Below are 13,319 nucleotides of genomic sequence, written 5' to 3'. Positions count from 1 at the left end.
AAAAAAAAAAAAAAAAAATTGTTGATTTAGTGATACAGTGAAACCTGTGTAAGTTGACCACTCGCGGTGCAGTACTTTGGTGGTCAACTTAGACAGGTGGTCAACTTATAAAGGGCGTTTTTTTTTTTTTTTTTTTTTTTTTTGTCATTTCTAGCACCATGTTTTCATTTTTTGAGTAATTCACCCTTATTCTTTCTGTTCAACTCACTTTCATTGTTTAACATTATTGAAAGTGAAACAATAATTAAAAATATCATTCAAATAATTTTGTTATTTTTTTCCTTGTTTTTAACTATATTAGACACTGTAGTTTTAGAAATTCCATATGTGCCGGCTAATTTTCTCTGGCTTTTTCCATTTTCAATTAATTTTAATATAATATTTCATACTTTTTATTAATCTCAAGTTCAACTAACTTTCTTTTTCAAGCCTTTTTTGTACAATTTATAGCACAAAGAGCAATAAGCGCGACTCTCCCAGTTCATAAAGGCAAAATTAAAATATCCTATCTCTTAATCCCTTGCACCAGAAACATGTAACTTTACTCATTAGCAGGCCCAGATCTGCGTACCCGCAGAGCAAGGGGCCCGCGTCCTTAAAGGGGCTAACGGTCCTAGAAATTGAAGAAAAAATAGAAAAAAAAATAGCACTAAAACTTATTCACTTTACAAATAGACACTGATGGCCACTAAGGAGGGCCCCTACATATTTTGTTGCAGGGGGGCCCAAAATGTATAGATCCTGGCCTGCTCTTTTTAGCACAATTCCTGTATTGCCACAACATATTGGAACTAAAAGAAAAGACTTTGAACTTTTTTACTGACACCTAATTTTCATTGAACAGAGTACAAAAAGCTATCTCAAATAGAACAACAAATGAAAAACAAGTCTGGAGAATAAAGAGCAGCATAAGCTTTATGCTGCTGGTTAGTTAGTAAAATGCTGGTCTCTCATCAAAGCATTAAAAACATTTTTGGAAAGCTATCAAAATAATAATAACAATAATAATAATAAATAAATAAATAAATAATATAATAAAATAATTTTGTAAAGAGAGTTAAAAAAAAAAAAAAAAAAAAAAAAACAAGTGGTCAACTTAAAAAGGGTTTTTTACAATACTTCAAACCAAATTTGGGGTACATTAGTGGTCAAAATAGACAGGTGGTCAAGATAGAGAGGTGGTCAAGTTACAGAGGTTTTCCTTTATTATATGAGATAGGACTAATTCCGTTCCTGACAAAAGCGGTCAACATAGACAGGTGGTCAACTTACAAAGGTGGTCAACTTTACAGGTTTTACTGTACATCTTTAGTAAATCGCCGTCTTAATAATAATAAAAAAAAGCCTTTTCGATGTTAATGTAGTGTTACAGAATTTTCCGCCCCTAGCAATGTGCCGCCCGGGGCGAGTGCCCCCTTTGCCCACCCCCCAAGGCTACGCCACTACCTTTTGCTCTTTCTTCTTGTTTTTTTTAGAATAACCAGGGCGCTTTGCTTCTTCTCGTATGCTAACGCTCACCAAACCCCCAAAATTGCTTCGCATTTTTATTTGTTTCGCCAAGAGTTAAACCCTCTGACAGGAGAATTTGATTTTAGTATGCCTTGCGAAAAGATCAAAATGAAATTACCACTCCCCTCTTGTAAAAAAGCGAATTAATTGTATGAGCGTTTTCAAAATTGCCGAGAAGAAGTTCTTGATGATTCATGCGAGGATCGCCCTTCCTCATCAAAACGAGCTGATGTGTGCATCACATGACTTCCTTTTACTCCAATTTAATGTCATTTTCTCATTATTGACTGTTTTAATGTGATTCAGTAGTTTACTCTCTAAATATCACCAACAGTGGCCAAATCGATACCAGATTTTTTTAAAAAAATCTCCAAATTTGTAGCCAAGTTGGCGACAAAACTTGGCGACCAAAAGACTGGCGATATATCGCCAAGTGTCCGCCAAATTATAACACCACTTGAGTTTACATCGAAATTAACAATGATTTCCCTCCAAAAGAGGGAAAAGACCCCCTTAGAAACACCCGAATGCAACCAAAAGGGAAGGTGCACAACTAGACCCCACTAGGAGTCCACGTACCAAATTTAAACTTTCTAGGACATACCGTTTTTGAATTATACGAGATACATACACACATACACACATACGCACATACATACGTACATACAGACGTCACGAGAAAACTCGTTGTGATTAACTCGGGGATCGTCAAAATTGATATTTTGGGTGTCTGTACGTTCCTAGGCATATATCCACGTGTGGTCGAGTCGGAAAAAAAACCCAACATTCATTCGGTGGTGAGTAAAATAGAAATTAAGGCCGATTTTTGAGTGAAAATTTTTTTGCGAATACAATACTTCCTTTTTTGTAAAAGGAAGTAAAAGAGTGACAATATTAAAAAAATCGGTAATCGACTCTATCAGACCGTCGCACAAGGTATTTGTATCAAAAAACCGGACAAAATTATTTGATGCTATTTTTTGTCATATAATAAATACATTGAAACTTGCTACACGATCAAAATAATGTGTTTATTTAAAGGAAAAAAGATATTTCTTAGAAAATTATTATCTTTTTTTCTCTTCTATAGACTTATTGCAAATAAACGGTTGCTCATCTAGTATTTATTACTGCGTGCTTAGATCTTACGATCATCATATTTACTCTTTCTATCGAAAACGACTTTGTTCTTCAGAGCTGCCTGACTCTACTACCATTTCTTTAGTACGGTTTAGAATTTCCTAAGTGTATGTTTAGCTGCATCTGTTACAATCCACTCATGAAAATTATCGTGAAAAATGTACTCAATGATGCTGCGCGGGTTTATTGCGGGTTACAGCTGCCTTCTCTAAAAACTGAGCAATTGGTTGGATTGCTTGATAGGTAAACTTCAGCACCTGGCATCAAAAATTGATATATACCAGGCATAGGATGATAACCTAGTGATGTGCCGGATCGTTAAAAAATAGATCCGCGGATACGGATACGGATCCGGATCATTGGTGTCAAGATCCGCGGATACGGATACGGATCTCATATATTTTTTTTCCTACCCAATTAAACTATCCAAGTGTAAAATTTGTTACCGAAAGTATTCCCGTCAGAATAATGGCAGTTTCTTCAAAAAATGTCAACTGCGGCAAAAATATAATCAAGACTATGATTTACTCTTTAAGGAAATCCCGTTAAAATTGAGGGAGAGTTGGAAGGAATGGGCCAGCGCTGCATTAATGCTTAGATGGAATATGAAAAATTATTTCTAGCTTGCTCGGTAGATGTAGGATACAGGAGCAAGAGTGTAAAGCTGCTACTGGACAGGCTAGAAATAATTTTTCGCATTTTATTTTAGCATAAATGCAGCGCTGACCCATTCCACCGAACTTACTCCGACTGACGAAATACAGAGTCGGGAACACCTTTACAAACAGTAAATACAATAAAGAATTTAGTCTAACTTTTTTGGAAGGATGCCGAGAAAAACAATACTGAAGAATAACAGAAACCCAAAATCAATAACAAAAACTAATATTAAATTAAAAATTAAAAAACCAAAACATGTCCCAGAGAGCCGACCTCATATTAAGATGAATTTTGCGAGTCAGATTACACATTTGTTAACAAATATGAACTGACAACAGGTAAAAATTTTAAATCATTGAGTTTTTTCTCCTTATCTTCCGACTATGAAATCGCTATTAATCACGAGTATAAAGGCTTAGAATTGCATCTAAAATTTACTTAACAAGATTATAGCTCCTACTGTATATCAGTTAGAAGTTTCAAAGAAATATCAAACGCAGAAAACTTCGTTCTTTCAATTAGGGCCAACATTTTTAACGTACGGATAAATTTTTACTACCCTAATTGTGAAAAACGTTAAGTCGGTTTTTAATTAATATCTCCGGAAATTAAAGTTCTACAAAAACGAGGCCAAGCTAAGAACACTTTCGATCAAGTCACCTTTTGAACGAAAAATGAACTATCAAAATCGGTTTATCTGTTTAGGAGCTACGATGCCACAAAAAGACACACTGATACGCACTTTTAAAACTTATTTCCCCTTCCTTTTTGAAACGGATGGGGGGATACAAATTGGCTTCTGAAATGATACCTTAAAATTTAAATAGGGAATAAAACCTAATTTAAGCAGAGTCTTTTATTCAAATATTTAAAAATTTTTAGAATACAAATGATCCGTTTAAGATCCGTCAAAAAAGTAACGGATATGGATACGGATACAGATCTTTATTTTCCCTCGGATATCGGCGGATACGGATACGGATATCCGGAACATCACTATGATAACCATACTCGTACGGGTGGACAAAATCCAACAGAGGAAGGAACAGTATTTTGTAATTTTGTTTCCTTCGCTATCAATAATTACAATTAGTAGTGTGATCTCTGTTTAATATTTGCATCGTTTTCGGTAATATTTTAAAATTTTTGTTTATACTGTGTCTGCTGGTACCCATCATAGCCCTTTTTTATATCAGTACCATAGTTTGCTTTCTTCCCTCTGAAGACGTTTCCCCCTCCCCCCCCCCCCCCGTAATATTATATTTTTACAGTCGTAACCCATCATGGTCAAGCAGTACGTGAAGTTGAATTTCAGAGACGGTATCTGTTACTCATACTGGGTCTTCATCCGGGTAACATTCCTTCTAAACACTTTCTGCAATTGAACATCTAGGGGTAATTGCTTTTGTTATCATTTTAATTTCTTCCCTTTAGGGAAGCCTCTGTCTGCAAAGATTGCGAGAGCCTCTTGAGGTGTCTGTTTTATAACAACAGTTAGATTATTATAGAGGAAATAATAGTTTTTTCGAAGTTTGGTTGATCCCGGTTGGTAAAGAATTTAGTTAATTTATGATTTTGGATTTATCACTGTTTTTATAGTGCACTGGCTTATACCAACTACACTTGTCATCTCTTCAAGAGGTACTTGATTTTGTAGTTCTTTACTTTTACAATTTAGTTCTTGAAAGGACTTTGATGGTTTCTGCTAATTTCGTAGATTTTGTCTACCAGTAATGAAATATCTTAGCCATTGTTCTTTATTTTTCAAGAAACGATCATCAATATAGAATTCAGATACCTCTTTACAATTAAACTCGGTTTAAAAATACGTCAAAGCACGACTCAATATGATCTGCCCATTTCCCCAGTTCTTCAAGTTTTCCATCTGACAATGTAAACTTTTTATCCAGTATCATGGCTTTGAATTCTTTCATAATATCATATAATCCCATTCTAGTAAAAGACTTAACAGTTTCAGAAGAATTTATAAAGAAATAAGAAAACTCTCCGAACTTGAAATAGTTAATCCATTTTTACTCACCAACTTTAAACTCCTAAAAAACAAAATGGCGGAAATAGGCGGAAGATGTTTTTACAGAATATCATAGCAGACAGTCTATATTTTATGCCCATAGCAAAAGTACAGCCCGACTCTGCCCGGAAAGTAAACAAAATCTTTAATTTCTAAAAATTTTAGTGAAAAATAAACACTCAATTTTGACTTAATTTCACAGAGTAAGAAAATGACAAATGTTTAAATAATTCGACGAAGCAGGATTTTAGATGGAGCTACATACCTCCCTTTTCCATATTCAAAAGTTTGTTTTACTAAATTCCATCGCATTCATGTACAGTAACAAGAAAGCGGAGACTTAGCATGAAAAGCGTCGAAAGCAAAAGCGAGAGGTTCCAACAATTTCTAAGTTCCGACTATCGTACACCAACAGAAATGCAACAGATGATTTTTACTGCTGCGCTTTGATAGAACAATTATCTGACTTGAATTAAAGCAGGTTTAAAACAATTTTCGTTAAACTTTTGGATTTTGGTTTTTGTCCGGTTTTACTAGCCAAATACTCCTATGTGCGTCGGTTGAGCATCTGTGCAATTGCTGAAACTCTACGACCCGAAATGTGGAAGAACAAGTCATGGGTTCTCTACCAAGGAAATGATCCGGCTCATTCCGCATTGTCTCTCCAGAGGTTTCTTGCCAAGCATCACAGTGTTAAACGAACAGCTTTATCCACCGAATCTGGAGAACTAACGACTTCTGTTTCCTACGGTGAAATATGTATTAAAATTAACAAGATTTGAGCCTTCTAAAGCTGTAAAAGAGAACGCAACACTCAGGCCCGGCTCCTGAGGTAGGCGACCTGTCACCGCCTAGGGCGCCAGATTTTAGGGGTGGGAAATTTCACTATAGTAACATGTAAAAAGGCGAAAAAGGAAGAAACAAAACTCAAATTTATTCCTTAGTTTTTTACTTCCTTTTACAAAAAAGGAAGTATTGTATTCGTAAAAAAAATTTCACTCAAAAATTGGCCTTAATTTCCATTTTACTCACCCCCGAATGAATGTTGAGTTCTTTTTTCGACCCAATCACATGTGGATATATGCCTAGGAACGTACAGACACCCGAAATATCCATTTTGACGACCCCCGAGTTAATTACAACGAATTTTCTTGTGACGTCTGTATGTACGTATGTAGGTGCGTACGTGCGTATGTGTGTATGTATCTCGCATAACTCAAAAACGGCATGTCCTAGAAAGTTATAATTTGGTACGTGGACTCCTAGTGGGGCCTAGTTGTGCACCTCCCTTTTGGTTGCATTCGAATGTTCCTAAGGGGGTCTTTTGCCCCTTTTTGGGGGGAAATCATTGTTAATTTCGATGTAAACTCAAGTTGTGTTATAATTTGTCGGACACTTGGCGATATATCGCCAGTCTTTTGGTCGCCAAGTTTTGTCGCCAACTTGGCGACAAATTCGGTGATTTTTTTTCTTTTTTTTTTTTTTTTTTTTTAAATTTGGTTTCAATTTGGCAACTGTTGGTGATATTTATAGAGTAAACAATTGAATCACATTAAAATTGCCAATAATGGGGAAATGACATTAAATTGGAGTAAAAGGAAGTCATGTGATGCACACATCAGCTCGTTTAATTTGCAGCTCGAATTGCAGCAATATATGAGAGTATGCTCGATGATTTAAGAATAAAAAATATAGAAAATTAGACCGGGGGGTGGCACTTGTCAACAGACTACTACCAGAGCTGGCTCTGGCAAGACTCGACCTAAAGGAGTTGATAGAAGGAGAATTCCATCACTCTTTCGAACAATTGAAGATTCGCATAGAGCGTTGTAATAATAGAGGAGAGGTATATTGAAGTTTGGATAATAAGTAAAAATGTATGCAATCATAAAAAATATTAAAATTTGCACTATTAGAAAATGTTTGCCATTGCCTCAGAGAGGTTAGACTTCTACCTGTTGGCCCGCAGGAATTATTTTATTTCCCTATCCCACCAAAAGAATAACCAATGCAGTCATTCCACTATCCGGCACCTGGGGACTCGCTCTCTAGGAGTGAAATATTTCAAAAAACATTTTTGAAAATATTTAGACCTTATTGCACTTCCATAGACAGGAAAATAACAACAAAATCGAAATAAAATGTTTTACAACGTCAGTCTTGCTATTTAACAGCTACATTTCACACGATTTCACTCGAACTGCGGATATAAATCGTTTGATCAAAACAAATCCTACCACTGAATTTAACTTAATTTTGTGTTCTATCTTCATCCATACAGTAAATGGAGTTATAAAATTGTTTTCAATCCGTAGTCACAAATAAAAAAAACAAAGCATGATTTTATTTAAATGAAATGAGGTTGTACATTATGAAGAGAGGATACAGCATTTCAGACATAGCCTTCCAGTACGATTTTTAGGTTTTCTCCTATGTGAGATGTAAACTATCCGTACCTTCTTCCAAAACGGTTGCATCTGAAAGTACTCTTTATGATATCCGAAGCCTTCTCAGCCACCATTACGGTCGGTATATAAGTATGAGCTGTCGGTATCAATGGCATCACTGAAGCGTCCACTACTCGTAGCCGCTCAATATTTTTCACTCTGAAAAAAAAAATTGTGTATTAATCCCCTTTCAACTGATGATTATAATGATACAATTCATGCGTTTTTGACTTTTAGGACTGGTTTTTGGTACTTTTCCTTTAGTGACAATTATCTCTCTGTATTATTTTACTAGTGGTACCCGCACGGCTTTGCCCGTAATAGAAAAATGAAAAGGTCCTTTGGTTCGCCTGTATATTTACGAATAATGGTGAATTTTCTCGCCAATTGCCTTGTACCCATGTGACGGTTCCACGTTATGATAATTTTGTATCTCGCCCATTGGCTTGTGCCCATGTTACGATTCCACGTTATGATAATTTCGTAATTTACTCGTCCATCTTATGATAGTTTTGGTCTTAAAATTGGAATAGAAAAAGAACCATATCGAATATTCTAAAAATCGCTTCGAGGTGCACACCCCCATGCTACAAATTAACTTCGTGCCAAATTTCATGAAAATCGGTCGAACGGTCTAGGCGCAATGCGCGTCACAGAGATCCTGACAGACAGAGGGACATTCAGCTTTATTATTAGTAACTAGTGATACCCGCACGGCTTTGCCCGTAATAGAAAAATCAAAAGGTATTTTGGTTCGCCTGTATATTTACAAATAATGTATGGTGAATTCTCTCGCCAGTTGGCTTGTACCCATCTTACGGTTCCACGTTATGATAATTTCGTATCTCGCCAATTGGCTTGTGCCCATGTTACGGTTCCACGTTATGATAATTTCGTAATTTACTTGTCCATCTTATGATATTTTTTTTCTTAAAATTGGAATAGAAAAAGAACCACATCGAATTTTTGAAAAATCGCTTCGAGGTGCACACCCCCATGCTACAAACTAACTTTGTGCCAAATTTCATGAAAATCGGCCGAACGGTCTAGGCGCTATGCGCGTCACAGACATCCTACAGACATCCAGACATCCAGACATCCTCCGGACAGAGAGACTTTCACCTTTACTATTAGTATAATATAATCTTTACTAACAATAAAGCTGAATGTCTCTCTGTCCGGAGGATGTCTGGATGTCTGGATGTCTGTAGGATGTCTGCAGGATGTCTGTGACGCGCATAGCGCCTAGACCGTTCGGCCGATTTTCATGAAACTTGTCACAAAGTTAGTTTGTAGCATGGGGGTGTGCACCTCGAAGCGATTTTTTGAAAATTCGATTTTGTTCTTTTTCTATTCCAATTTTAAGAACAAAATTATTATAAGATCGACGAGTAAATTCCGAAATTATCATAACGTGGAACTGTAACATGGGTACAAGCCAATTGGCGAGAAAATTCACTATACATTATTTGTAAATATACAGGCGAACCAAAAAACCTTTTAATTTTTCTATTACGGGCAAAGCCGTGCGGGTACCACTAGTAAAGAATAAAGATAAAGAAGATGATTAAACTTGCATTGAAGCATTACTTTTAATTTTTGGCCGTAAAAATTGGCCTTCAAAACGAAGTGGAAAATTTTCACTTCTTTTTTCCATGGGGCAAAGTGAAAAAATGAAATATTTTTTGAATGAAATTTTCTATTTGATTGTGAAAATATTTTTGAACAAATTAAAGAGCAAATAAAAGGATAATTGAACAAATGAAAAGATAACGAAACAATTAATTAATAAGTTAATTAACACATAAGGAAAAAATAATTACTGAATAAAATATTAATGAATAATTAAATAATCAAATGAATGAATTAATAAATGAGTTATTAAATAAAGGAATGTATATAAATTATTTAATAAATACATGAGTAAGTGATTTAGTAAATGATTGAACATGTAAACGAAATGAATTATTTCACTTGGTCCCATTCACTTCGCGCCGCATGTACTTAACTAATTGTGAAAAATATTAAAAATACAAATAAGCTAAATATTAGCTAAATACATACTGCACCGCATATTAGAAGGTCCCAATTAATTTTAAAATGTTAAAAAGAAAACCTTTATCATTTGGTAATGTCAAAATAATTTTTGACTGACAACAAAGTATTACGATTTGAGTATCTAATTTTGAAAACTGCTTGTATCATCATATGCTTTGATTTTCAGAGGTAATTTTTCTTGAATGGAATAGCTTACATATATTACTACATAGTTAAAATACTACTAGGTAAGTGGCGCTAAAAGCGGAGTAAATATTTCCCTATTTCACTTTGCCTCGCTTTTTCCCTTTGCCCCACATTCCCCCTACTTCGTTTTGAAATTCGGAAGTTATGTTGCTGCATCCTGTATCAGCAAAAAGAGAGAAAATTATCGCTTAAAAAGTATACCTTTTTTTTAAATTATTATTATTATTATTACTGTCGTTATTTATTTTACTTAACTATTTATTAACTAGTGATACCCGCACGGCTTTGCCCGTAGTAGAAAATTAAAAGGTCTTTTGGTTCGCATGTATACTTATAAATAATGTATGGTGAGTTTCTCGCCATTTGGCTTGCCCATGTTACGGTTCCACGTTATGATAACTTGGTAATTTACTCGTCCATCTTATGATAATTTTGCTCGGGAAAATGTTCTTAAAATTGGAATAGAAAAAGAACAAATCGAATTTTCAAAAAATCCCTTCGAGGTGCACACCCCCATGCTACAAACTAATTTTGTGCCAAATTTCATGAAAATCAGCCGAACGGTCTAGGCTCTATGTGCGTCACAGAAATCCTGACAGACAGAGATCCTGACAGTCAGAGAGTCTTTCAGCTTTATTTTTAGTAAAGAAGATAAAGAAGAAGATAAAGATAAAAATACCGTAGATTTTCGTATTCCATTTCCTAGCTTATAATCCTCAAACGGCCAACTAGTGCTTAATAACCCCGAGAAACGTGCATACTTACCGAAGTTTGGGATCAACAACAGTAGTAGGGTCGTTTGGATCTCCCATCTTGGCTGTGCCAACCTGATGATGAGACGTAGCAACGAATTGCCTAGTCATGCATGCATAGTAGGAGTCTTCATCTTCCGCATACTGTTCGCAATTCGGAAATAAAGTTGAAATGGGAGTAGATCCAATACTCTGCATTGGTACGCTTGTGCCAACTCTCATACATTCTTTCATACCTATTTGAAAAAGCAATACAATATTTAAGAATAGCGAGTTCCATCCATGGACAAAAAGTAAAACCTCTAAATTTGCATTTGAAAAAGCGAGCAAGACAAGCTCTTGATTTTTTTTTCTTTTTCTTTTCTTCTTTTTTTTTTGAGCAATCACGATTGTTTATTGCTTTCATTTGACTGTTTTGAGGTCCTATCATTTTATTTTCCCGCCAGCACCCTCTGCAGCATCACCGTCGACCGGTCGCCTCACGATGCTGCTCCTCTGGCAAAAACTGTCTCCACGTTGCGTCGATATCCTACACTTACACGCATACATACACGCACGCACACACACACGCACACAAACACACACTCAAACACATACATACACACGCATACATACAGACATCTACACATACACAAACACCTACACACAACTACCCACACACTCATGCCTGCACACAGACACAAACACATATGCCTACACACTCATACACATTCCCCCCCTCCCATACACACAACTACCCACACACTCATACCTGCACACAGACATAAACACTCATGCCTGCACACACATACACATACCCTCCTACACACAAACACACATACCCCCCCACACACACATAATTACACACGCCTATACACACACACACACACACACACACTCGTGATTGCGAAAAACATAATTTGAATTCAAGAGGTCAAAATTCAAATTAATTTTTTTTCTATTTATTTATTTTTATTCAATACTGAGAAGAGAGGGGTAGTAGGGAAAAGGAGTTTTGTATTGGACTCATTTCGATATTTTCGGACGGAATTCGTTTTTATCGAAACATTTTTATTGAAACATTTTTCCAAATGACTGAAGAAACTTTGGAATTAATAAGGCAAAATATTTTCCCAAAGATAGGATGGAAGCCATTTGTTTCTATTTTACTGTTCATAGAAGATTAGAATTATATTTTATTGAAATACATTTTATCACTGAATTCGTCAACAAAAGGCTTTCGAGTTATTTTGTAGCAAAAATAATAATAGTGTAGACATAGGGGAGGGTGGCCCAAAGCGGGTAGGTCGCCCAAAGCGGGTAGACCTTCGTAAGCCTACTCCCCCCCCCCCCATGGTGTGTAAGCGGCGATGCATGCGTACGTCGTGTTTACATGAACGCCCCCGAGTTTTAATCAGTCCCAGCGAGGCAGCAGTGAAGCGGCATGGCGCTACGGGGCTTGAAATATAGAAAATGATACATTTCTATTTAAAAAACCTTGTTTTGTAACTTGTGATTAGTCAAAGACCAGCATATCTTTTTAACTGTCAATAATATTACGTTATTCTGACAACATCCACCTACGAACTACGAGAGTCTTTTTTTTTTTTTTTTTAAATTTAAGGTTATAAGATTTGAAGTAAAAAACGTGCCTTCGGCAAAGCGGGTCGGGCAAATCCGGTATAGGATTTAATCTTATATATATTTATAATTTCTTGACTCGTGTCGTGATTCAGGTTTTCTATTTCAATACGATAAGTATAACTTTAAAAAGTTATTTTTTAGGATGGCAATTAATTAATCTCTTAATTTAATCAGTTATTTCCATATGTTTTATAAACAAATGTGATGACTTTAAATTGGATAAGTACAACTTTTTTATGTATTTTTGTTAATAGCTGGTCAGTCAATTATTTTAACCAATTATAACTTCATATTTGATTGGTAAATGTACCAAATCACAATTATTTAATCTTACCCGCTTTAGGGTAAGATTAAAGGTAGAGCAAATTGGATTTTTCAAAGGTTTGTAAAGTTTGAAAATAAATAAATATTAGGTTTAAGATAATACAAAAATAACTTTTTATTTTAAAGTTCAAGAACCCTGATAGGAAATAAAACCGAAATTGTTGCGATAAAAATCAAAAACTACAATTTTCGAGCGTTCTTTGAAAACTTACCCGCCCTATCGCTTTGGGCCACCCTCCTCTACGTTAATTTGGTCAGTATAAAATTTAGCAAATGCAAAAAAAATATACGAATTGACTGTATATTAAAAAGTTTCATTTTCAAACTCTTCACTGAAAATTTTTACTTCTTCTAGAAACGCCAAGTATTAATTACCATTCACATTAATTTCAACATCCACAGGGTCTTGAAAATAATTAGGATCGATAAGTGGACGATCATAAGGATTTGTTGACTGTAGACTAACGACACCTCTGCTTTTTGGCTGAAGAACACTGGGAAAGCAGGCGTACGCAGGCTGACCAGCATAAGGGCCATAAAATTGTTCTGCTACCTGTAAAATACATGATACATTGCAATCAGGAAAAA

The 13,319-nt window shown here is 35.5% G+C and overlaps 2 protein-coding genes across 4 annotated transcripts in view; both read right to left on the bottom strand.

The window, feature by feature from the left end:
- Window positions 1–5,634, bottom strand: part of LOC129234217 (glucose dehydrogenase [FAD, quinone]-like) — an 82,355-nt gene extending 76,721 nt beyond the window's left edge. The window contains 1 exon segment of the mRNA XM_054868141.1: window positions 5,607–5,634. Within this exon segment, the coding sequence (XP_054724116.1) occupies window positions 5,607–5,619 (13 nt within the window). The 5' untranslated portion in view covers window positions 5,620–5,634.
- A 2,031-nt stretch (window positions 5,635–7,665) lies between these two features.
- Window positions 7,666–13,319, bottom strand: part of LOC129226275 (glucose dehydrogenase [FAD, quinone]-like) — a 28,679-nt gene continuing 23,025 nt past the window's right edge. For all 3 annotated transcript variants that reach the window (XM_054860887.1, XM_054860879.1, XM_054860894.1), the window contains 3 exons: window positions 13,107–13,284; window positions 10,798–11,020; window positions 7,666–7,947 (listed from right to left, as the gene is read on the bottom strand). In XM_054860887.1, the coding sequence (XP_054716862.1) occupies window positions 7,788–7,947; window positions 10,798–11,020; window positions 13,107–13,284 (561 nt within the window). In that variant the 3' untranslated portion in view covers window positions 7,666–7,787. The remainder of the gene's footprint in view (window positions 7,948–10,797; window positions 11,021–13,106; window positions 13,285–13,319) is intronic.

Source organism: Uloborus diversus, chromosome 1 (genome assembly GCF_026930045.1).
Source record: "Uloborus diversus isolate 005 chromosome 1, Udiv.v.3.1, whole genome shotgun sequence".
Lineage (NCBI taxonomy): Eukaryota > Metazoa > Arthropoda > Arachnida > Araneae > Uloboridae > Uloborus > Uloborus diversus.
This window is presented reverse-complemented; position numbering and strand designations above follow the sequence as displayed.